Here is a 24,773-nt window from a genome sequence, read left to right as displayed (position 1 = left end):
CCATGCACGCGTGCACATGCCACAGATTCTGTCGATGCGGTTCTTGGAAACGACACTGCCTGACGTTGCCTTTGCCACCGTGGACAAGGAGAGGCTTCGGGCTGGAGGACGCTGAGCTGAGGGGGAGGGAGCGCGCCTGCCAGGAGCGGGTTAGGCTCTGCATCTTCCATTTATCACGCCCGAGGCGGCGGGCCAAGGCGCTCGTCAGCAAGATTCACGCTTGAGCGGCTCAGAATAATAAGGGCTTCGCCACCCTGAGCTCAGAGGCCTGAGCCTGGCACAGAGCAGCCTGTGGGGCTGACGGGTCCCATGATGCCCCCTGTCCCGGGGACGGGCCTGGCGTAAATTTAAACCTGCACCGTCAGCTGGCGGGACTGGCGCGCGGTGGCGGCTGCCCAAGTGTCTGAGCCAGCGCCGAGCCCCCGCCCCAGGGAACCTGGCGGGGGAGGTGGGACACAGCGCAGGGCACCTGGGCTGGGCTGTCCCCCGGTGGCTCTCCGACTTTTCAGGTCTCCACGCATCACAGGGAGCCGAGCCCTGGGTCTCTGTGCCCCAGGCCCCCGGCCTCCTGGGGCACCAGAGCGGCAGGCATCCCAGCACGGGCATGGCAGGGCTTATGCCCGTGTGTGTGTGTGTGTGTGTGTGTGTGTGTGTGTCATCTCCGCTACTATGGTGAGCTCTTTGGGGGGTAAAGTAAAGTCCAGCCCAGCCAGTGTGGCTCAGTGGTTGAGCACCAGGAGGTCACAGTTCGATCCCCGGTCAAGGGTACAAGCCTGGGTTGCAGGCTCCATCCCCAGTAAGGGGCGTACGGAAGGCAGCCCATCCATGACTCCTTCTCAGTCCGGGATGTTTCCCCCTCTCCCTGCCTCTCCCCGCAATCAATTTAGAAAACGTACAAAGCACACCTACCTCCTTTTCGTTTTCTTACGCATCCAAGTAATGGCTTCTAATTATGTTTACTCATAAATTATGTATAGCGATGACATAGTGGGAGAAGACGAAGCTTTCGGAAGCCGGTGGGGGAGGGAGTCTCAGAATCCAGAGCCAACCGGTCTTGCAGAGCAGCCATCCTGTGCCTTGCTTTCCATCTTGTTCCTCCGGTAATGAACAGAAAGTGACTCTGGCTCCTGTCGGCCAATAAATAATTGATTCGGGAGCTGTCAGAGAACTCTCAAAATCTGGGGCATTGCTGCCTCAGCGCCAGCTGGGAGTGCTGCCGACGGGGCCTCTGGGAGCTGGCTCCCCCTCTCTGTCCCCGGGCGGTGGGGACCGACGGTGGGCCTGCAGGCTGGAGCGCCCGCTCCTGGGCCCCGGAGCCGAGCTCTGGGAGACGGCCCGCGGGTTTCATGCAGGGCCCGCGGGCTGCCCCGTGCCTCCGTGGCCGTGGCGGCCACCAGCCCAGATGGCTGATGTCATGTCGGACCCTGGACCGCGGGAGGGAAGCCTCCAGGGCAGCCGCTGCCCCGCCCTGCTCACCCGTTTAGAGGGAGCGCCTGGGGCCACGCCACCCCTGAACCCCCGACCCCTACGAGGTCTCCCACTCCTCAGAGGGACGTGGCCCCCCTCCTTCTCCAGGAGCTGCCCGCTGGCTGCCCCGGGTGCCCGCTTTGTCAGGGAAACACCTGCTGGCGCCGCGGGCCCTGCTCACCCTCCAGCCAAGGGTGGGGAGTCCATTTCGTCCTCTTTTTTCTCCTCCCTCATGACCCTCAGCACCTGCTGGGACGCGTCTGTTCCTTTCCCTGTCATGCGGGGGGCCAGGGGTGGGTTCACTGCTCTGAGTCTGGATCTTCGTGGGCACGGCCAGATTGTTCTCAGCTCTGGGCCTGGTTTGCAGGCCGTCTCAGCCTCTTTCTGTCCTCGGCTTCCCAGGTAGCTCCTCCACCAACCCCTTACTCAACGCTTTGTCCATCTTTCTGTTCGCCACCAACGGAAAGCCTCCTTACTCACGTTTCTATTAATAACTTCACAGGAGACACTTGAATCCGTTCCCCAGGTTCTACACCGTTCTCCGTCCTCATGATGCAAATAGCAAACTGATGTCATGTGCGGCTAAGGATATATTTTCTAGAATTTGGGGGGCCCAATCCTCTTCCTGCTTTTGGAGCTGTATTTACTGAGACCCTCATTTAACCAATTTCCCTTCTCTCTTCTCATTCCCATCCAGGGTAGCTGGACTGCACGGACCTCGGTGGGTTGCAGACCCTGGACGGATGGAATGGAGGAGGAAGCACATAGCAGGAGGGGGAGGGGAAGGAGGGGGTAGGGACAGACCCACAGATGGCAGCTCGGTGACTGGAGCAGGGCTCCAAAGGGGACAAAAGGCCGCCTGCTTTTCCAGCCCTGGGGCTCTGCTGCCTGGTGCTGCAGCGCGTGCTCTGCCGCCGCCGGCCGCCAGGGGCGCTGTGGCGCACGCACGTGCCCTCCCCGCGGCGGCCGCCAGGGGCGCTGTGGCGCGTGCGCGGCGGCGGCGGCGGCGGGACGCAGGGCGCCGCCCCGTCCCAGCATGCCGCGCGGGTAAACAGACATGGCGGGCGAGGGAGACCCGCAGGACGCTGCGCACGACATGGGCAACCACCTGCCGCTGCTGCCTGGTAACCGCCGGCCCGGGCCGGGGCGGGCGGCGCGGCGCGGGGCTGCAGCGCGTGTCCGGGCCGCGGGCGGGCGCGGGGGCCGCCGGGCGGGGCTCGGGCGGGGGCCGGGGCCGGCGAGGCGGGCGGGGCGCGGGGCGCGGGGCCGGCCGGCCGCCCCCTCCCGGCGCCCTCCCCCGGGGTGACAGCCCGCGTGCCCGGGGCCCACGCCTCCGCCGGGCCGGCCCGGCCGTCACTGCCCGCGGCGGCCTGGCGGCCGGCCCAGCCCCGCGTTCTAATGTGCGAACTCCCGGCCGCCCGCCCGGAGCCTCAGCCCCTCCGGCGTCCGCGCCGCCCCCGCCGTGTCCGGTGGGAGGCGGAGGGCCGTGCAGTGCGGCCACTCCGCCTGGGAGCGAGAAGAGCGGAGGGAAACTGGTGAAATGAGTAAAAACTCAGTAAATGTAACGCCAAGGCGGCGCTCGGCCTCGCCCTATGGGAGTGTGGCTGGGACCCGGGCCACCCAGGGGCGCTCTTGAGTCCTCAGAGGGGCGTCTGGGAGCACGTGCCCAGGTCCGGGCTGTGCAAGCTCAGGCCCGCAGGTGGGGAGGGAGAGGGAGAGGAAGAGGTGGTTGGGTGCCTGCACCTCCTGCCGCTGGGTTGGGGGGGGTGTCTGTGTGTCTGTGCAGGAAACAGTTGTGGTGCAGGCAGTTGCCTAAGGAAAGCTGTGCCTGGAGGGGAGGTTGTGCACCGGGAGTGGCGTGGTTTGGCCGCGGAAGAGGCTAAGGGCATGCACACCGTGCAGGGGGGACCCGCGGTGCACAAACAAACGGGAGGTGAGTCAGAGGGTTCTGGAGCCAGCAGCCGAACTGACCGGAAGCTCAGTGTCAGTGCTCCCCGCCCTCAGCCGTCAGCCCGCTCAGCACCTGCCACCCGGGAGTGCCAGGGAGGACGGCCCCTGCGTGACCCGGGCTCGGACTTCACTCCGCTGGTTCCCAGCAGTTAGGGTTTGTCCAAAAGTCAGAGGGAGAGGCCCAAGAGCTTGTAGATGCGATGATAGTGCTTTTCTGAATCACATAGGAATTTAAAAAATGTATCTTTATTGTGGAAAGTGTAACGGATGTCCCCTTGGCATATGGGAATTATTTGTAAGGAATCATTGGGCTGTCCATACCTCCTGCACTATGAGTTGCTTCAAAGAATAATCCTCTTAAAGTGCCATGGAAATAGCTAACTATTTAAGTGCAAAGAATCTGTCTTGGCCAAGGAAACGCTGGCCGACAAGCAGGACCATCGGGGAAGTGAGGCTCAGCCCCATTTATGGGAAAGGCTGTACCACAGGGTGTCCCCCCAAAATGCATGCCCACCTGGAATAATGATTAGTTCCCTGGTTCTTTCTTTGCAGATTTAACCCATTGGAACGAATAATTACTCAAAGTGTCTATACATTTTGGGGTGGGACACCCTTTTATGTCAGGAAGTCATTTGGGGACTAAAGTCAGAATGGCTGGAATGTGAATTTTAAAACCATGGATTCTAGCCGAGAGCTAACCGCGGACCTGCTCCACCTTCTCTGGTGCTGCTGGAGGGCCTCGCCACGGGCCCACGGAGGCCATGCTGTCAGGACTGTAAAAATAAGGAGTTAGATTCAGAGCATTTTTATCATCAGTTTATCTTTTTCTTCATCTCTTGGTGAAACATCTATGCTCTCAGGAGAAATTGGTACTTATATGACGTGACAGACCACTGGCCGTTAGGGTGTAGGTCTGAAACAGTCACACCTCTTTGCCAAAGCCTTTATTCAGGAGTTCCCAGGGATCCACCGCAAGCCCAAGGCAGTTCCCCTATTGCTGGGGTCGGCAAACCTCGGCTCTCGAGCCACATGCGGCTCTTTGGCCCCTTGAGTGTGGCTCTTCCACAAAATACCACGGCCTGGACGAGTCTGTGTTGAAGAAGTGGCGTTAGAAGAGGTTTAAGTTTAAAAAATGTGGCTCTCCGAAGAAATGTCAGTCGTTGTGCTGTTGATATTTGGCTCTGTGGACGAATGAGTTCGCCGACCGCTGCCCTATTGCAAGGCATGTAGTCAGGGACCTCGCTGGAGGTGGTTTGATTTCAGTAATGACGCTCACAGAGGAAATGACTTTTGAGGATGACGTTTTATCTACTTAGAGGGCTCTTTGGGGCATTTAGAAATATGGAAAACAAGAGTCGAGATGAGATGCACTAAGTCTTTATGGCTTCGCCTGGCTCCGTCATTTGGGCTGGAGGCTTCTCTGTTTGGGGGACTGTCCTGTGGCTTGTTCAGCAGCACCCTGGTCGCTCCACTGAGGGGCACCCCTTTTCCCCCGGCCCCCCCCCCCCGGCCCCAGTGGAGCAGCCCTGGCAGGGGTGGGAGTCGCAGGGGCTGGCCTGAGGAGGACAGACCCCGTTAGAGAGAGGAGCACCTCTTCAGCGCAGCTTTTTCCAATTTTCACACCGATTGTCAGTGACGTCAGGGTGTAAGTAGGTCAGCTTAGCTCTCCTAACTCAGAAGTTACGTGAGGAGAAAGCTTTCAGAGGCATTTCTTTTAAAATGCCTCATGTTGCACGCGAGCTTTAAAATCCGAAGCAGAACGTGTGTGGAGATGCTTGCAGGCACTTCCTTCGCAGACATTTTGAGTGCCGGCCGGGGAGATGAAGTCACCGCCATGGAAGTCCTTCTGCCGGGACTGTGCGGTCATGAGTGGGGGCCCCCGCTTCCTCTTTCCTGTGGGAATCGTTACAGTGAAAGTCTGAAAGAACCTACAGACTGTCTTATTCCTGTTGCTCTTCAGACGAGGAGGTTCGAGTTTGCTCGGCTGTCGCGGGCTGTCCTGCAGAAGGGTCCCGGCAGTGTGTGCGGTGCCCCTTTAGGGAGGGTCCCCGTGCCCCTGCAGGGGGGCTGGGCCAGTGCGTGCCTTCAGCGGGAGGGTCACCGGGGAGGAGCCCCACAGACACGCCCTCGGCTGGTGGTCCGGTCGGCAGCTGCCATGCGGGTCGGTCACAGTGGCAGCCTTTCACCTCGTGGTCTTCCTCCCGGAACTTGCAACCTCAGTCTAGTCCTGAGGACACAGCGAACAAAGTGCCCGAGTCAACTCCAGCCGGAGAGCCCGCAGCAACGAGGCTGGGAGATGTGACTGCAACGTGGCCTCTCGGGTGGGCCCTGGAGCCGGGAGGGACTTGGTACAAACCAGGAAACCCAGCTAAGGGGGCGTGAGCCAGCCGACTCCTCTGGTGCCACGCTAGCTCTGGAGGTGGGCGTGAGGAGGACAGGAGCGCAGCTTTCTGTAACCCTTAAGCTTTCCTAGAACAGGACCGTGGCCCAGAGCGGTAGTAAGAGGGCCAGACCCCGGCCCTGCGGCCTCCTCACCGTCTGCAGGGACCGCCCGGCGGGAGCGGGACCAGAACCTGCCCTCCAGGCTCAGACCGGGGAAGGGCTGTGCCTGCGGGAGGGGCGCAGCTCAGACGGTGTCAGCATCCGTTTGTGCTCACGTGTCTGGTTTCCCCTCACAATGTTCTTTCACAGCAGAGAACGAGGAGGAGGAGGAGGACGAACTGGAGATGGAAGTTGAAGACCAGGATAGCTTAGAGGCCAAAAAGCCAAGTGTCATAAACTTTGACACCAGTCTGCCAACATCGCACACGGTACGTGGCTCCGCGGCGGGTCTGGCGGACGCACGGTTACTGCATGTGGGAGTTCTCAGCTGGGGGCCCGGGCGGAGCCCCGCTGGCTGCTCACACCAGAGGCTGGGGGGCCGTGGGCGGGGCCGCAGGCCGCTCCCTGGGACTTTCCTGCAGTTTCCCGCCGCCTCTTGCTGTCACCCTTAGAAGATTGTCCCCCTTCCTGTGTGTTTCTGCTGGTCTTGGAGCCACTAAGTTCCTTATTCTCTGCACCATGAGGTGCTGGGGCGCTGCTTAGCTTACCGACCTCTGACCCTGTCATTGCGATGTTTGAGCACCGAGATGTTCTGATCTTAGTCAGAATAAAGTCTTTTGAACCAGGAGAATGGTCTGGAAATTCTAAGTGCCAGAACTAGACTTCTCCGGGATTGCTGATGCCCCAAGTTCATTGTTACTTGAGCAAACGTCAGCGCCCCCTGTGTATGCCCCCCTGGCTTGGCTTGAGTCTGTGGCGTGTGCGGTGACGCCCGCTCTGCCCGCAGTACCTGGGGGCCGACATGGAGGAGTTCCACGGCCGGACCGTGCACGACGACGACAGCTGCCAGGTGATCCCGGTGCTGCCGCAGGCGGCCATGGTGCTCATCCCCGGCCAGACGCTGCCGCTGCAGCTCTTCAGCCCGCAGGAGGTCAGCATGGTGCGCAGCCTCATCCAGAAGGACCGGACCTTCGCCGTGCTCGCCTACAGGTGGGCTCCGTGGCTGCACACGTGCCGTGAGGCGGCCTGCGTGGGGGGGGGGAGAGGCCTTCGCAGCCAGTGTCGGCGATGGCTGGTGCAAACGAGGGGCTGCTCAGCGCCAGAGGTGTGCGGAGGGAAGGGGCGTTGGCTTAGGGATGGCGTGGGTCACCGTGAGCCCTGGGCGCGCTCGGACGGGAAGCCTGTTCTTTCCTACGGGTGCTCCCGCTGTGCGCGGCCAGCCGCCTCCTGTAGCCCGTTCCCCAGGTGGCAGCCAAGTGGCTTTGCAGCGAGGGCGATTACTGTAAGCTGCCTTTCCGGGTGCATTGATTTCGTCAGTTTTGCGTATTTAAAAATTAAAATTAAATGTTCCAAACTGTCTCCTTCTGAAATCTGCCCGGAAGCAACGTGCAGGAGCGGGAGGCGCATTTCGGGACCACGGCGGAGATCTACGCCTACCGGGAGGAGCAGGAGTTCGGGATCGAGGTGGTGAAGGTGAAGGCGGTCGGAAGACAGAGGTTCAAGGTCCTGGAGCTGAGGACACAGTCGGACGGGTAAGGGCCGCCGCCTCTCACAGAACGACCTGTGTTTCTCATATTTGTTTACTCCACTCGCCTTCCAACTCTCTAACCTGTGACTAGTTCTCTTTCCCTGGAAGCCGTGGCCGGTGGTGCCCACGTTTGCCGTGCATCAGCCACCGGGATGGTTGTGACGCGGCAGCAGCCCGAGTGCCTGGCTCATGCGTCCTGGGAGCCCCTCCCCCAGGTCCCCGGACCCGGAGCTCCCTGAGGTCAGAGCAGCGGGCAGACCCACAGGGCGGTGCACTGGGCATGGCTCTGGATCGAGGGCTCTCAGCAGAGCATGGTGGACTCAGAGGTCATGGGCCTTCTGAGGTTAGGAGTTCTGGGTATTCAGGTTCACCAGTTATCGGCTCAGCTCTCAGGAGGAACTAGCGACCTGTCGGGGGATCAATGCCCCGCCTCCGGGCCCTGCAGAGCGGCCACTGGCCCTGCCCCCGGAGTGCACATACGGGGCCTTGGAAACCTGGCAGAAGCTGCGGGAAGCAGACTCTGGTACCCCCGCGCCCTGCAGGGCCGCAGGAACCCTGGCAGAAGCTGAGCGGAGTGGGCGCTGCCATCTTGTGATGGTGTTAGGCGTGAGGGTTAATTTGCATAGTACCTCTTTATTATATAGGAGGATAGTAAACTCATTTTTAAAACCTAGTCCACCTTAATTTATCCTTTTTTAACACACACACACACATACACACACACACACTAGCATCTGTCCTTATCTCTCAGGCGTGGCCCTGGACTCTGGCACAGGTGGCTCCCCGTCATCCAAGAGATTCTGGATTCTGCCCAGGGCACTCCCTGTGAGACATCATAGCTCAAACACACCGCACTGTCACAGGACGTCGGTCTGTCTGTCTCCCTCGGGGGATGAGCTGCTCCAGGACAATGGCTGAGACTTTGCTTCCTCCCTGAGGCCCAGACCTTCCGCCTGAGCCGGTGGAAGTGTGTCCCGAGGGCCCTGCCCTGAGACACTGAGCGAGCTGCTTGTCACTGATTGCCTAACCGCTCCGTTCTCAGAGTGCTTCCTGGCCGCCTGCGTGTGAAATATTTATTATTAGTGAACACTGTGTTCCAGAAGCTGCAATGGAAACTGACTTGGGGAAGTGTATTTCTGAACCTGTCTTGGTATCGGTGACAAAATTTTGATTGTGGGAAAACCATTTGACCACAAGAGGGCAGCAGACCGTTAACTCTGACAGCAGGTCAAGGCATGTCCATCTGACAGCGTGCAGCCGGGCTGGGCAAGATGTGGTCTCCCCGGTGGTCCCCAGGCCCCCGCTGAGATGCTTGTGGGCGAGGCTGTCGGCAGGGAAGGGCTGACACGGGCACTGCAGGCCCTAAGCCTGGTACCGGGGGGTCTGAACTCTGGGCAGCGCCACGTGTGCTGCTGGACCTGTTGGCTGGCCGGCGCCTCGTCCGGCACCAGCTCGGAGTGCACTGGCTCCGCCCGGTCGCCGAGCCTGCACCCCCAAGCACACGGCTGGCGGCAGAGCCTTCCAGTGGCGGCGTCCCCAGCACTGCCGCTGCCAGGGTCGTCTCAGCCGCGTTGTGGGGATGGTGGCTTTGCTGTCGTGAGAGTTGAAGTAATTAATTGTCAAGTGTGAAAAGATCATGTGTATTTGATCCTTTGCATGCTCAGGTTAAACGTTTGAGGAGAAAGGACGTGCACATGGGAGTTAAGACTGCAAGTCCTTCTCTGGTCTTTCCAGGTCCTCCCGCCCATAGGTCTCCTTTTCTGTTCCTTTCTCTCCCCGCTCCTCCGGGCGGGTGATTGGAGGGAAGGGGAGGGCAGGCGGCCTGGGGAGATGGGGCGACGGGGTGGTAGCTAATAAATTAAGTTATAAGCGTCAGGGTAGGCACTAGCAGTTGGTTACGTGTTGACTTTTTAACTTGGTTTCATTTGTAGGCTGTTTATTGCCCGAAACATAAACACCTTCCTCTCATGCCATCTGAGATTGAAAATCCACTCTTAGGTTACCTTTGGTTTGAACTCGGGTATGATTTATGAAAAATAGAAATGCTCGAAAAACTTTTGTATCTTAACATCAGCATTTGATTGTTTTTTAAAAAAGAAAATTTTGAAAGCCTTAGTGTTTAAAATTAGCCTCATGTTTAGAAGCCTAATGGTTTGAGTCAGTTCACCTGAAAAGTGAGCCCGTGCCTGTCCTCCTCCAGAATCCAGCAGGCGAAGGTGCGGATCCTGCCCGAGTGCGTGCTGCCCTCCACCATGGCCGCCGTGCAGCTCGAGTCCCTCAGCAGGTGCCGGCTGGTGCCGGCCGCGCCCGCCCGGGAGCACCGGCGCTCACCCCAGTGGTGGCAGAGGTACCAGAAGGTGAGGCGCCCCTGCCCGCGCCCGCGTCCTGTGCCTTAGCCGTCTTTCTCGGAGGAAAACGGGGTGGAGCCGGTTTCTGCTCCCCGTCTGTTGTGTCTGTCTCGGGTAGAATAGTGTTTATGCTGTCTGCCACAGGAAGGCTACTAGATTGCAGATCTCGAGTAAATTGACTCTTTGAGATGTAGCTCTTAAAACTCTGGGAAGCTTTCACTGTAACCTAATAAACCCTGCGTTGATCGTCCCTCACTCTCCTCACTCTGTCAGAGTGGAGTGAAGGTTTAATTTTAAGGTAAATCCGTATGATTGGCCACGAAGCATCTCTGGCGGGTCAGTGTGCACCCCACCCTCTTGTTCTTGGGGTTGAACGCACCCCGTTTCAGACAGGACTCTGTTGCAGCTGGTGGGGGGCGTCGGGCTCGTGACTGGTTCCTGAGGACGCATTGATCTTGCGATTCTGCGTCTCAGACCCAGTGTTCTAGAAGGTTCCTGTGGGAAAGTTATCCCTGGGAGGCTCCCAGATCCCCGCAGCTTGAACAGGTTCTGAAGGGTGGGCAGTGCCGCCGCTGCTGCTGTGTGCTCAGGCCCGGCCCAGCCCCTCTGCCCTGGTTGGCTCAGGCGAGCAGGCGATGGCAGGGTCGCTGCTGAAGTTGGTGTGTGGAGCACACCCCCCGACGGGACACGGGCTCCTGGAGGGATGGGGGAACCGAGAGCCTGCTCTCAGCCTTGGGGCCGCGGCTTGTTCCAGTCACAAAGCCGGGGCGGCATGGAGCGGGGCCTGAGCCGGGCCTCGCCTTAATCCGCTCCCGAGCCGCAGTGTGTCTGTGGTGGGATCACTTTACCATGTGACTGTTTTTCTGTTTTCAGAGAAAATTTCATTGTGCAAATCTGACCTCGTGGCCCCGCTGGCTGTATTCCTTGTATGACGCAGTAAGTGACTCACCTTCAGAGAGAGGGCGCGAGATAGAAACATCCGTGATGAGAGAGAATCATGGATCAGCTGCCTCCTGCACGCCCCACACGGGGGATCAAACCCACAGCCCGGGCGTGTGTCCTGTCCGGGAGTGGAACTGGGGCCTCCTGGCTCCTCGGTGGATGCTCAGCACTGAGCCACGCCGGCCGGGCCTTTCCTGGTCCCCATGCCCGATACCTTCAGGGCTAGAATGGAGATGGTTAGGGTTTGAAGGAAGCCTTTGAAGTTTTGTTGGGTCACATGGAGTTACACTTAGAAAAGTAAAGATCCTTTAAGTGTTTTGGACTTTTCTAAACAAACATGTTAACGTCTATCTCCTGGTCCCTAGTTGGTCTCTAGTTGGTGTGCTCACGGTCACATCCACAGTGGCTTTGCTAACTTTCAATGCCCAACATCATCCTCCCTCCCTTTCCCCCCCAATAGAGCAGAGCCCCCCGAGACGGGCTGTCAGAGCAGGTAGAGGAGCCTGGGTTTGTAGACAGACTGTGCAGAGCGTGGTTTCTGTCCCTCTCTCTGCGGTTTGGGGCAAATCACTGGAGTGTCTGTAACGGGGCAGTGTGGCTGCTTCGCTTGGCACCCATCCACACTCCACATGGTCACTGGTTCCTGGGAGTCACCGTGCCCACAAGTCCCACCTGGGGCTCCACAGGAGGTGCTGAGCTCTTAGCACCCGCACAGCCCGAAGGACAGCTCACAACCAACACCCAATGGGCTTGGTGCGCACAGTGCCTGCGGTTCACGGCCTCAGTCCCGGGTGGCGGCAGGAAAGGCTTCCGGGCAGGAGAGGAGGCTGATGCCCCCTGCGCCCAGGGCGGGCGCCTGCCAGGCCCGGAGCCCAGGGCGGCAGCTGCAGGCCCCGTGGGTTTGGGATCAGCTCCCATGAGAAACGGGGGGACACTGGAATGAGGCTTCCCTCGCGAGGACTTCGTTGTGCTGAGCGTCTTCGTGTTCTCGCGCTGAGAAGACAGTGAACTGTGTGTGTCTGAACCTCATTGGGCTCCTCCTGTTTCACAGGAAACGCTAATGGACAGGATCAAGCAGCAGCTGCGGGAATGGGACGAGAACCTGAGAGAGGACTCTCTTCCTTCCAACCCAATAGGTAGGAAACGTTAGTTGAACGAAACCAAAAGTGTTTGTTTTCTTAACTAGTGTTTCTGTTAGCTTTGAGTTTTAAAAAGGAGTGCATTTAGGAAGTGGGGCAGCAAGGTTTAAGTGCGGGGACACCCCGTTTCCAGCAGGGCCTTCCTGAGAAATGCAGGCCGCCCTCCCTGCTCCGTTCACGCCCTGAGGGAGGCGAGCTGGCTCAGTGGAGCCGTTCTGGGCGGGCACACATCCCTGTGCTGCTGGGGCTAGGTAGCTATTGTCCTGTCTCTCAGCAGGTAAACCCTAGCGTGTTAGCCTGTGTAACTGGAACAGTGTGGGGAGCTACGAGGTAACCCCTGGGCAGTGCCTGCCTCAGTGCTGTGATGTGAGAATGTTCTCTGGAAAGGACACGCTTCCCAGGTTGAAAACGTGCAAACCCGCCACGTGTCTAAGATTTCTCTTACAGAGTAGCTGCTTGTCTCCCCATCGACAACGTGCTGAGGATCCAGCTCCTGAAGATCGGAAGCGCCGTGCAGCGGCTGCGCTGCGAGCTGGACATCATGAACAAGGTGAGCACACACCGCGGGAGGCAGCGGGGAGTGGCTCCGGGGTCCCCCGCGGCTCCTGCAGGGGCGCCAGGCCTGCAGTGAGGACCGGAAGGGAACTGTGTGCCTTCCTGGGCGGTGGGCCCCCTCTGTCCGCTCCGTGTGGACGCTGAGGCCGGGAGGCAGTGGCTAGAAGTGCACTCGGACTCCTTGGCGGGTGTCCGGTGGCCTGTGCCATCACATTGCTGTGTGAGGGGCTTTCCCACTAACCTCCTCCTCATCTTCCAGTGTACATCTCTGTGCTGTAAGCAGTGTCAAGAAACAGAAATCACCACCAAAAACGAGATATTCAGGTGAGAGATTTATTACATTTTCAGTGAACAGAGTACATTTCCCAGCTGTCTTCACACGGTTATCATGAAGGCTGTTTTGCTGTCCGTGCACTTGGCCTCTAGTTGCTCAGCAAGTGGACCGTGAGGGCGCGGCCTCTGGCCGTGCTCCCTCCGCCCCAGCGCAGGGACCAAGCAGCACAGGACCGGGCAGCCCTGTGCCGTCTCTGCTGGGCCCAGTTCTAGAGCAGTGGGACCCCGGGGGGTGGGGGGAGACAATTCAAGAATGAGTTAACTGATTTTTCTGCATTTCTTTGGTTCTCTGGGCCTCATGTACAGAATACATGCTGTGACCTATTGTTTCTGTTCTCTGTTGTTTTAAAACCTTACTTGATATTTTTTCAGATAATTTTATATTATTTTTTAACTATTTCTTAGTGATTCCTCATCAACTGCTCTTTTATTTTTCTCTTTCATGGCTGCCACGTGCTTTTGAAGCTCGTTTAGACCAAGTTAATGGCCTTTCAGGCTTCCTCCTCGCGAATAGGGGTTCGCTTTTTGAATAATAATATGTCACAGGGTGGGGAGACAGGATTTTAGAGCTGTTTAGGTGGGCGTGGCCAAAACAAGGCTGGGAAGCACTGGTCTGGAACACAGTAAGGACGTACCAGGCCGCAGGCATCACAGGCCCGCCTGGTAAACACCTGTTTTGCCACATCTGGCCCAGACGAAGCAGGGCAGCTCGGCCTGGGCCAGAGCTGAGGGAGTGTTTGAACCGCTGGTGACAATCCTAACTGCTGTCCGCAGCGGGGCTGAGACCAGCACTGGCCCTGTGGCCAGCGTGGAGCAGTGGGCTGAGCAAACCTGGGCGGCTGCCAGCCTGCTGCTGTGGCTCTGAGGCTCCGCTTTTACATAAACAAAGCGAACAGCTCAGAAGTCTTAGCTCCGTCACCTCGCTCCTTGGTGGGCTTGTCTGAAGTCTGCAGGGATGAGGCCCCCGTGGGTGCTGTGCTGACTGACCCTGTGCCGTCTGTTGCAGCCTGTCCCTGTGCGGGCCCATGGCGGCCTACGTGAACCCCCACGGGTATGTGCACGAGACGCTGACCGTGTACAAGGCCTCCAACCTGAACCTGATAGGCCGGCCGTCCACGCAGCACAGCTGGTTTCCCGGGTAACGTTCTGGGCACTCCTCCTTTTGGCTTTGCCCTCATTGGGCACAAGGATTTCAAAGGAGCATTGGGTTGAATCACAGCCCAAAGCAGACGGTGGAATGAAGGGTTCTCTGCACGCCCCTCACGCCGTGAGGGCTGGCGCCTGGCCAGGGCTGCCCACGCATCGGCTCCCTGACTGGGGGCGGGGGGGGGGGGGGGGTGGCCTGCGGGTGCCCTCGGTTAACTGCACTGCCCGTCCCTGCCACCCTGCCACCGGCAGCCTCCAGCCGGGAGCCTGGGCAGTCCCTCAGCCACGTCCTCTTCGAACCCGAGTATGTCTTTTTCTTTTTCTGGACAAAATGAGCTGAGCAGGAATTAGTGGTTTTACTGCTATAATGGACCTAGAACCATGACAGTCAGCTTAACACCCTTTTTAGTCCAAGGACTAAAGTGAGAATTAATGCGTTAACCCAAATTCTAAGGTTGGGACAAGCCCAGGGCACCAAAGGCCCCGCAGGAACTCTGGGTGTGCAGAGCATCACCAGAGCTCCGTGCTCTTGATGCTGAGAACAGGGCCCTGGGGCAATGCTCCCAGCAGGGCCACTCCATAAGCTGGAGGCAGAGATGGCCACTCGGCTCACCTTCCCTTTGCTTTTCCTGCCACAGGTTTGCCTGGACGGTCGCCCAGTGCAGGGTCTGTGCCAGCCACATCGGGTGGAAATTCACAGCCACCAAAAAGGACATGTTACCTCAGAAATTTTGGGGTTTGACTCGCTCTGCTCTGCTGCCCACGATCCCGGACACTGAGGACGAGCTGAGCCCCGAGAAAGTAGTGCTCTGCCTGTAGACGGCAGGGCCCGCGCTTCACCAGCTGTGGGCCCGGCAGCTCCACCTCGGATGCCTGCTGCTGCGTGACCCGCGGGGCGGCCCGGGAAGGGGCAGCCTCTCAGCCACAGGGCTTTGGGGGCGTGGCCTCAACTGCCCTGTGGGCGAGAAGAGCCCAGGACCCTGGCTCTCGGAAACGCCCACCTCCATTGCAGACTGCTTCCCGCACGGAGCACGGACGCCGATGGAGGGCGACATGAGGGCGTGCGGAGCCACGTGTCCGTGCCCGAGGCCACGCCCAGCACCCGGGCCCACGGGAAGGGGGGAGGCGGCGGGCAGGGCTGTGGAGCCCATTACTGGCCTCTGTTCCTCTCAGCGTCTGGCTTCCCGGAGCCCCCCTGGTTTGTAAATATTAGAGTTGAGAGAGGCAGGTTGAGCCCCAAAGAACCGTTTCCATTTTCTTACGTTTGTTAGTAAAAACGCAGGATGGCGTGCGTTCGCTCAGTGTCTGGGACACTGCTGGTTCTGCCCCAAGTGCGATCGGAACCTAGACCACTAAGGAGCGGACGCTCAAGTGTCCCTCCGGGAGGCCGAAGCAGGACGCCGTCTCCTTAGGCTGTATTGTTCAGGGCCAACTGAAAAAACCCTGTAAGTAAATTTTAAGAGCAAAACTCAAACACGTTCTTTGTCTAAGTCACATGAACCGCCTACGCCAGCAGATGGCGTAGGTGTGGGAAGTAACTTGGAGACGAAGTTCTCTCTACGCTGGTTCGCACCTACCTCTCTGCTTCTACACTGAGGGTCACTGGGTGTCTTCAGGTGTGTGAGCCACTTCACCTAATTCACCGGGGAAAGTTCAACTAAGGGGTAAAACGTGAGGCCCAAACCGACTGTCTTCTACCAGACATGCACCCGTGTCGACTGCCTCGCCCACAAACACCACTGACCACCATGCACGTGCCACCTCGTTCCAAACGCCACACTGCCCCATGCTTTCCTGTGGCACCGATGCCTGCCGGGCCGGTGTCTGCCGGTTGCTCTGCACAGCCATGCTGAGGCTAACCCAGCGAGGCCGGATGCAGCCGGGACATTTGCCCCTGAAAGTGTCACCTCTGAATGTTCCATCTTGCTCACTGACACTTGCAAATAAAACGCTAATAAGTGAACACTTGCCATTTATACTACTTCAAAGAGTGTTACACACGACGAGCCCGGACCTGAAACCGCGAAGCCTGCACTCCCCCAGGATGCAGGGACGCCGTCAGGTGGGTCCCGCCCGGGCAGTGGGTCCTGGCGTTTCAGAGTCCTTCCCTGCACCTGCACTCAGGGCCCTGGTCTGGCTCCCTCCCGCAGAAGCCCCAGTACACGGAGGGTTCCGCACCTCCTCCTAGCGGCTACCACAGAAATGGGCTATTGTACAAAGATGCTCGAGTGGCTGCACGGGAAGGAGAGCCAATTACGAAAGGTCAGGGCACAGCTGCGGCCGCACAGGCTGAGACGGCCAGGCCAACCAGCCTCTTCGCAGTGGGAACCAGTCCAGAAGGCTAGCTCAGGGCTGTCGGCACCGGTGACACCCCTGTGCAGAGTGGCACGTGGTCTGTGCTCCCGAGGGGAGCAGCCCTCACCCGGTGCCCGACGTACAGCGACTCCCAGAGGGTGAAGGCTTTATTCTCGGGAGACCCTCGGCCGCCCTCACGCCGCCGCCGAGTCTCTCGAGCCTCCGCAGGGCGGAGGGGCGGGCGGCGGCTCCCGGGACTCAGCTCTTCTTGACGCGGCTCAGCAGCTCGTCCTTCTCCATCCGGTAGCCGCTCTTCTTCCACTGGTCCCGCAGCTGCTGCAGCAGCGCCCCGATCTCCTTCCCGGAGGAGACGCCCGCCTTCCGCAGGTCGTGGCCGCTGACGGGGAACGCGGGCGCGGACCACCGCTGCAGCTCCCGCAGGAGGCCGGGCTGGCCCTGGTACTTGAGCAGCTCCCAGACGCGGGCGGCGGCGTCGGGCTCCCTGGACTGAGGGCCGACAGCAGACAGGGCCACACACGTTAGAGAGCGCGCTAACGGCCCTCGCCTACAGTTACACACGTGCTCAGCGTGAAATTCAGTTAAAATACATGACGTCCACAGAAGACACTGTGGGGCCTTCGTGTTAATAAGTTAGCTTTACCCGCCCTGCGTGGCTTAGTGGTTGAGCGTTGACCTATGAACCAGAAGGTCACGGTTCAATTCCTGGTCAGGGCACATGCCCAGTGTGGGGGCGTGCAGGAGGCAGCCAATCAATGATTCTCATCACTGATCTCCCTCTTGGAAATCAATAAAAATATATTTTTTAAAAAGTTAGCTTTACTATTAGGACGGACCGCACTGACCACGACTGGCATGTACCGTATTTTTCGGACCATAAGACGCACTTTTTTTCCTCCAGAAGTGGGGGGGAAAAGTCCCTGCGTCTTATGGTCCAAATATAGCCTACACATATACTTTAAAAAAAAGTTTTTTTACTTGCCCGGCTCTGTGTGGTCTCTGTGTGCTTGCCCTGCTCTAAAATGGTTCTAAAAATGCTGCTGTTTACTTTACAGGGTTGATTACATGTGTTTATGACTGTGATGTTGGGTTTTAATGCACATAAAATATTTTAGGACACTATTTGTTTCAGAATCTTTTTTTCTTCATTCCCCTTCTCTAAAAACTGGTGCGTCTTATGGTCCGAAAAATACGGTACTTACGTCTATAATGAAGTCCTGATAGGGTTTCAGTGGTTCGGAACTATCCGAGGCTTTAGTTAAGTCATTCCTGTATTTAACTAGAAACAAACCAAGGTTTTTCTCTTCTTTTGAAATCTTCAACCTCAAATCCAATTTTGTGACATCATCCTGTACTTTGAATAACGAGGCCAAGAGTGTCATTGGCTTTGGTGAAAATCCTTCAACATTTTTACTGACTTTGTCGAATTCTCCCAAACTTGCATTCGCAGGTAAACCTGTCGGGATAGGAGCCTTTTTCACTCGTCTGTATAGCAGTGACAGTTGGTGAGCACGCACCCCCCACACGCTACACCAGCCGCTGCTTTGCTAGGCAAAAAGCCTGAGGCCAGGACTCGGTGCTGGCCCACTCTGGTGCCCTCTATCCACAGGGACTAGTGATGGCTGCTGGCCTCACCCCTCGCCCTGCACACGAGGGTGGCTGTAAAGCATTGTGTCCATTAACTGGCTGAACAGGAGGCAGAGATGGCCATCAGACCCAGGGACACGATCCAATGCAAACTCCTGGCCACTCACTGACGTGCGGCCACAGAGCACCCGCTCCTTCAGCCCTGGCGGGGCCAGCTAGTTGGACCATCATCCGTGCACCCAAAGGACACGAGTTCAATTCCTACTCGGCATGTACCGGAGACAACAGACCAGTGTTTCTCTCAAAAAACCGTAGAAACACATCACTTGAGGATTTAATAAAAGAGCATCCATCTGCTCCAACAACTGTCTGTATTCAAACTATCCCCAAGTTTCCCCACACAAGATGCACAGATGACCCTGTTCTGAGTGTAAATTATAACAGCTCCTGAACAGCTTCTATGCCTGCCACTCTTCTGAGCGCCTTGCCTGTGGTAACTCACCCAATCAGCCGATTGGAAAGAGGCTGTTACTTTCATTCCCAGGTTTAGATTCAGAAACTAAGAGGCGAGGAACCAACCCACGTCACAGAGCCAACAAGCGGCAAAGGCTCATTCCAACCCGGTCTGCCACGGGTCACTGCACCGCCAGCCTACGCCGAGTCCGAGCCGTCTGTCCCCACCTGTGACAAGACTGTCCCACCCCGTCCTCCACGTTTATGTTGAAATATTCCCCTTGTCCTTTGCGGATTCTTCATCTGAACTGAACACCTTCCCCACGGGGTGCTAAGCCGGGCGCTTCACCCCCGTAAGTGCGGGGCGTGCGGCCCGGCCTCACCTATGTAGGGAGCCACGTCGAGGTCGTAGATGAGATGAACCAAATGACTGACGTGATTTCCAACCAGAATTTTCTTCAGCTCCACCCAAATCCTCTCTCCTGAAATTCCGCCCAGGCCTTTGGCGTTTTCCGCAATTGCTTCCAAAGTCTCAGGATCGTGGTCACCAGGTGCGTCTACAATTCTCCCGTAAAACCTACAAAACAGAGTTCTCAGAGTGGATCCGTTTCCAACCTCCTGGGACCTTCCCCACCAGCCAATCACAAGCACACAATTCGGCAGGGCTGGCAGGGGACTGAAATCCTATAGACTGTCTGCCTTCTCTTTTTCTACACGAGAAACCTGAAAGCCAGTAAAACACAAGTAACTTAGTTGGCAAGAGCCAGGCCGCCACCTCGCTCACTTGCACGTCGCCTCGGGAGTTGGGAGGGGCACCCAGCACAGAGTGAAAAGGGCCTCCTGGTCCAGGTGCCCAAACGAGGTGCCTGCCTGCCACATCGGACTGAAGGACATCTCTGATGGGATCTGCCTGACCCTGGCGCTGTGCTTCAGCACCTCAGCCCTGACCTCAATCCACCCGTCCACTCATCCTTGGCTCCGCCTCCCCTGGAGAACCACATGGGATGTCACCGCTTTGTGCACTGACTACTGTGCCTGTCACAGAGTCAGAACTGTATTCTGGTAATAACTATCATTCATTTGAAAAATCCTTACCTGAAATACCTTAAAATTCTAAGGTAATCTTCTTGTATCCTCTTTTTAGCATGTCCAACAAATCTCACTTTCTTATTTTTTAAATCTTCATAACCATTAAAGTAGTCATATAAAGTACCATCGAAGCCTGTTCATTGGGAAAGGGGAGAAAAATGACAAATGGGAACTGGAAAGCCAGGTGGTAGATGTACAAATGGAATATTACGCGGCCGTGAAAAAGAACAAAACCTGCCACCAGGGATGTGGGGGCCCCGTGGGCCCCGGGCTGAGGGAGCAGGTCAGACAGAAGCTGACGGCAGAGCCCTTGCTTCACAGCTGGCGAGCGGTGGCGAACGCAGCCACCGTGCCCGCCTCTGAGGCAGCCTGGCGGGCACGGGCGCGGGCGCGGGCTGCAGAGCGGGCCAGGAACCAGGGCTCCCGAGGCGGCACGCAAGGACCGCGGTGCACACCCACCCCCACGTTACCCAGGAACATGGAGTTGACAGTGAGGTCTCGGCGCTCGGCGTCTCTCTGCCAGTCAGTCGTGAATTCTACCTCCGCGTGTCTTCCGTCCGTGACCACGTCAATCCGCAGTGTGGTGATCTCAAAATTCTCGTTATGCAGCTGCAATTACATGGTTTTTAAAAACTCGGTGTTAGAGTCACTGCATGGGCTGAAAGCAAGGTCACCCTGACGTGAGGCAGCTCTTTCTCTTCAGAGGCAGCGGATGCACACGCACCTCCACCCAGAGGCACCCACAGTATTCCCAGACGGATCCAAAGGACATTTTCCTAAAAGATGAGTCTGATACGAAAATGGCCACCGGGACAACTGATGTGACAGAGAGGAGAAGCCTTCCACTTCTTCAATTTCACACCAGGCTGCTCTCTGAAACCCTTTCTGACGGATCCAGTGTGCAGAGAGCTGAGTGTCAGTTTATAGAATGTTAACCGCTGAGCGAAGAGCTGACAGAGAGAGAAACGGGGAGCACAGCAGGCAGCTCCTGCTCCCCTAACCACCAAGGAGGTTACTGTGAGGCCTCGTCCACCTCGGCTGGAGGGACCGCCTGCAGCGGTGAAAGTCGAGGAGCTGTGACAGCGGCCGGAGCTGAGCCCTGGGAACTCAGCAGGACCTGTGCACAGACGTGAGGAGGTGGCTACAGAGCAGTGAGGAGGGGCGGACAGGGAGTGCACCTGCCACAGAGCAGACACAGCAGGGGGAGCAGCAGGGAGCACGCACGGGGCCGGGGAGCAGCGCAGGGTCTGACATGCACACGGGCATCTGGAATCTCACACAGGACCTGGAAGCCAAGCCATGTCTGTTCTAGAATTCCTCCAGCCACACACACACTGATTCTCACTCAGAGTTCCAGAACTCAGGAGGCGGAGGCACAGGGCAGCAGTGGCACAGGGCAGCGGTAAGAAAAGGGTGTGAATGTGAAGGCTGTGTGAGAACCGTCATGAACACAGGACTCCCAGGATGCGTCCCCCAAGAAGCAGGGAGCCCCCGGAAAGCCCCATTTAAGGACACACATATCTTGGGGGGCAGACAGAGAGGATTGTGGGAGCGACCCCCATGAAGAAAACAAGATGAAGTGAAGAGAGCGACCAGGACCCGCACCCCTTTCCTGTCAGCAGGCTGTTCTAATGGCGACACTGAGGGCTCCGCACACGTCCCCCAGTGACACGCCCCACGGACAGCGACAGGGCCCAGACACAAAGCTCTCCCGGTGCCACAAGCCCCAGAAGACACCCAGCACCAGGGCAGGGCCCAGGACTCCCCGCTTACGTCAAAGGACAGACAGAAACCGCGCAGAGGGAGGGACGCCAGCCTGAGGGAGTAACAGCAGGAAGCTTTCCAAAGAAATGTCCCAGGAAAGACCCTGGAAACTGGCCAAGACGGCAAGCCTTGCCCAGAGAACAAAGACAGGGCGGTGGAGTTAGGCAACCCGCGGAAAGGAAAGGTAAGGTAGGAGAATGTGAGCCAGAGGAGACAAAAGGTGAAATGGGTCAGTGCCGTCCGTGGTCCAGGCCCAGCACCTCAGGAGCTTCCGGGCGGAGACATGAACTAGGGGTGAAGCTAGGCTCGGAGGCCCCCCAGGTGTGTGCCGTCTGGTCAATGAGACGAAGGAAACGCGGGCCCGTCAGCCTGAGAGTGGAAACACCGGGAGAGAGCAGACCGGCTCCGGGGGGCCGCGCCCTCAGGTGCCAGAGGAGACACACTGGGCCGAGGCGGCGGCTGCGGGAAGAGCCCCCAGGTCCCGTCCACACTAACAAAGCACCGGAGCAGGGGGAGCGAAAAGCAGCCCTCACCCAGGCCAGCAAGGAAGAGCGCCCGGGTCCCGGAGACAGGCCGCGGGAGAGGGAGAGGCGGCGGCTCCGGGGCTGGCGCAGGGGAGCTGGGAGGCAGCGGGTGGGCGGCCCGGGCCGTCCAGGTGAGGGCCCGAAACAAGGACTGAAACTTGGCCGCTGGAGTGGACTGGGAGGACCCTGACAGTGTGACAGCCCAGGACAAATCGGGGCACACACGGAAAGCGACGTCCAAGCAAAATGCTGTTAACTGCAAGGAACAAAGTCACCTGACACCAGAAGTGTGGTCACAACACGCCTGCGATGCGGCTGTGCACAGGCCACAGGAGGACACGGACGCTGATTTAACCCAACAGCAGGGCCACAGGCCACAGGATGCTGACTTAACCCATCACCAAGGCCGATGCCCTGAGACACCGCCGCGGCTGGTGTGGCACATCCCCTCCTAGAAGGACCTCAAGTCAGCAGATCCCACGGGAACAGGGGGAAATCAACAGGAAACACACAGCAGGCAGTGAAGGTTCCGGAACCTCAGCAGAGGAGGTGCAGAGGACGGGGGGAAGGAGCGGAGGATGGTGGGAAGGAGCGGTGCTGGGAGAGGAGCGGGGAGGGGAGGCTGGCTCTCAGGAGCTGGGGGACCTGCTGGCGGTAACTAGGAAACGCGTGTAAGCTGTGAAGTCGGTGCGGGCAGCCGGTGGCTGTCGGGGCCCCTCACCCTGGCCGTGACGGTGCCGTGCTTCTCCCCCTTGTTGTTGATCATGCGGACGCCGGCCGCCTGGAACAGCCCCTTCATCTGCTCGGGCGTGGCGGTGGTGGCGAAGTCCACGTCCTGCGGCTTCACGCCGGTCAGCAGGTCCCGCACGGCGCCACCCGCTATCCGCAGCTCGTGGTTCTCTTTGGCAAACAGCTCTGATGAGAAAGGTTATTTCCAGGTTGTCTCCCCGAAGGACCCGGGGCACGTGGTTCCCAGCCTGTGGGAGCTGCTGGGACCCCGAGCGCCTCCCTCCTGTGGACGCGGAAGACAGGCCCACAGGAAGGGCGGGTCTGGGTGAACGCCCCCCCAAAGCCACTCCACTCGGGGACGCTCTCCTGATGGCCAATTCCGTGATGCCAGTCGAAGCTGCAGGACGAGGCTCTCTCTCTGCGTCCTGATCACACGAGAGGTACCCGCTCCCCACAGGAACTGTGGTGGCCGAGCTTAACAGAAAGAGGGGCTTCGTGGAGTGTATTTTTAAAAAGGTTTCTTCCTTTGGGGCAGGGTATGTGGCGGAACTGTGATGGATAAAAACCACAGACCCCAGCACAGAAGCCCACCTCCACCGGACGTAAGGCTTAGACCTGCACCAGCCAGCCGGACCCAAGCTGGCTCATCTCACCCAGCAGCCCCCTCGCCTCATCAGAGCTACACGAGGCACCTGACGCCGATCTTCTGAAAATCCTAATATTCCTGCCCTCCTCTTCCCTGAAAGCCCTGCCCCGGGGTTAACTGAGCCCCAATAAAGGAAGCAAACCCGCCGGGAGGGGCTGCAGCCTGTGGAGGAGCCGAGTATCTCCCGCTTCGCTCAAAAACTTTCTCTCGCTTTTAAAGTCCAGGCTGGCTCGAATTTGAATTCTTTTCTGCCTAAGCCAAGAACCCCAGTGGCTCATAGATCCGGGAATACCTATATCACCTCCAAATAAAAAAAAATATCTAAGCAACTTTCGGCATGCACAAATGGGCATGTTTAAGTTAGCGGCCCGACCCTGTACTACTTGGCACACAGAAAAAAAACCTTGCTTTTTCCTGGTCATGCCTTGCCTCTTGTGATTTCACTATGACTGGGAATTACCTTTCTTTCAATGGCTGAAAACAACAAAAGCGTAATGTGGCCGAAACACGAGAACCGTCTGCTCCTCTGTGAACACAGGCTTCCCTCCGTCTGCTCCTCTGTGTACACAGACTTCCAAAGCAAAGGCGCAGGCCCCTCACCTGTGAGGCTCCGCAGCCCCTCGGTGAACAGCGACTGGAACTCCGGAGACTGCACCTTCATCGTGAACAGATGGCGCTGCAGGAGGCGCAGTCCGGCCCCGCCACCGCTCAGCCACCAGGGGTGCAGGCACCTCAGCATCTGCCACACACATGCGTGCACGCAAGGACGGAATTTAAAAGTGGCGGGAAATGGGGGGGCACTGCAATTGTATTTATTAACTGAGAGACGATCGTTTCCCGTGTGGATGGGAAACTGAAGGCACCAGTGGGAGAGGCAGGTCCCAGGGACCTCCCGGAGCGGGGACCAGGCTCCCGGCGGTCCGTTCACCGTCCCAGGCCCTAGCAGGGGCCGGCCGCGGGGTGTCCTCGGTGCCTGCCAGCCCCGTCCCCGCCCCGCCTGACATTCTGGCCAGGGGACGTCCTGGGCTCCGTGAAACAGGTGAGCCCAGGGACAGCCGCCCTTTCCCCATGCCTGTCCGCCCTGATGGCCCTGTCCGCTCGCCATCAGCACAGCGGCGACCCGGAAGCGGCCGGAGAACCGCTCCGTGGGCTGGAAAGCAGGTGACCGGGCGTGCCCACCAGGAACGCGCCAGCGTCCTCCCCAGCCCGCGGCGGGACGGCGCCTCCTGCGCCTCCACCCGGAAATCCCGCGGCGCCCGGCCCTAAGGCCGCGCCCCCACAGGCCGCCGGGCTGAGCGGCTCAGCGAGACCCCGGGGTCCTGCCGCAGGGCCCGGAGACGGCCAGCAGCTCCGTGAGGCCTGGCCCCAGGTCAGGCGACCGACTAGCCACCCGGCCCGCGGGTCCCGGGGACTGGCCCCGCGGACTGGCCCCGCGCGTGAAGGTCCCATCGCCCTCTTCCCGCGACGCGCGGCCCATTCACTCACCCGGCCCGCCGCGGACTCAGCCCCGCAAGCACTTCCGGCTGGCGGTCGCGTGACGTCTCTCTCACGCGCCGATCGGTGACCAATGAAAAGTGCCATAAGATTGTGGGCGGGCTTCGGGGCAGCGTGTGGGCGGGGCCTGGGCGGGCTCCGGGGCAGCGTGTGGGCGGGGCCTGGGCGGGGCCTGGGCGGGCTCCCTGCCTGGGGCTCGCGCCCGCCAGCTCGCCTCCCGGGGAC

The 24,773-nt window shown here is 58.8% G+C and overlaps 2 protein-coding genes across 3 annotated transcripts; one reads left to right on the top strand and one right to left on the bottom strand.

The window, feature by feature from the left end:
* The first annotated feature begins 2,429 nt into the window (after window positions 1–2,429).
* Window positions 2,430–15,909, top strand: CRBN (cereblon). The gene is made up of 11 exons (XM_036432119.2): window positions 2,430–2,591; window positions 6,109–6,227; window positions 6,746–6,948; window positions 7,341–7,490; window positions 9,687–9,843; window positions 10,708–10,770; window positions 11,828–11,912; window positions 12,350–12,465; window positions 12,730–12,794; window positions 13,810–13,941; window positions 14,588–15,909. Exons 1-11 carry the CDS (start codon window positions 2,525–2,527, stop codon window positions 14,766–14,768), a joined length of 1,338 nt encoding a protein of 445 aa, XP_036288012.1. The 5' UTR covers window positions 2,430–2,524; the 3' UTR covers window positions 14,769–15,909.
* A 118-nt stretch (window positions 15,910–16,027) lies between these two features.
* On the bottom strand, window positions 16,028–24,599 carry TRNT1 (tRNA nucleotidyl transferase 1). 2 transcript variants are annotated; one of them, XM_036432118.2, is made up of 8 exons: window positions 24,540–24,599; window positions 23,655–23,793; window positions 22,401–22,594; window positions 19,862–20,000; window positions 19,398–19,524; window positions 18,686–18,879; window positions 17,465–17,718; window positions 16,028–16,751 (listed from the first exon to the last, which is right to left on the bottom strand). In XM_036432118.2, exons 2-8 carry the CDS (start codon window positions 23,791–23,793, stop codon window positions 16,503–16,505), a joined length of 1,296 nt encoding a protein of 431 aa, XP_036288011.1. In that variant the 5' UTR covers window positions 24,540–24,599; the 3' UTR covers window positions 16,028–16,502. The 2 variants fall into 2 exon arrangements, with proteins under 2 accessions (XP_036288011.1, XP_045435467.1); XM_045579511.1 differs by lacking the exon at window positions 24,540–24,599 and adding an exon at window positions 24,234–24,511.
* Between the last annotated feature and the right edge of the window lie 174 nt (window positions 24,600–24,773).

This window comes from Pipistrellus kuhlii, unplaced genomic scaffold (assembly GCF_014108245.1).
Source record: "Pipistrellus kuhlii isolate mPipKuh1 unplaced genomic scaffold, mPipKuh1.p scaffold_m20_p_11, whole genome shotgun sequence".
Classification (NCBI taxonomy): domain Eukaryota; kingdom Metazoa; phylum Chordata; class Mammalia; order Chiroptera; family Vespertilionidae; genus Pipistrellus; species Pipistrellus kuhlii.
This window is presented reverse-complemented; position numbering and strand designations above follow the sequence as displayed.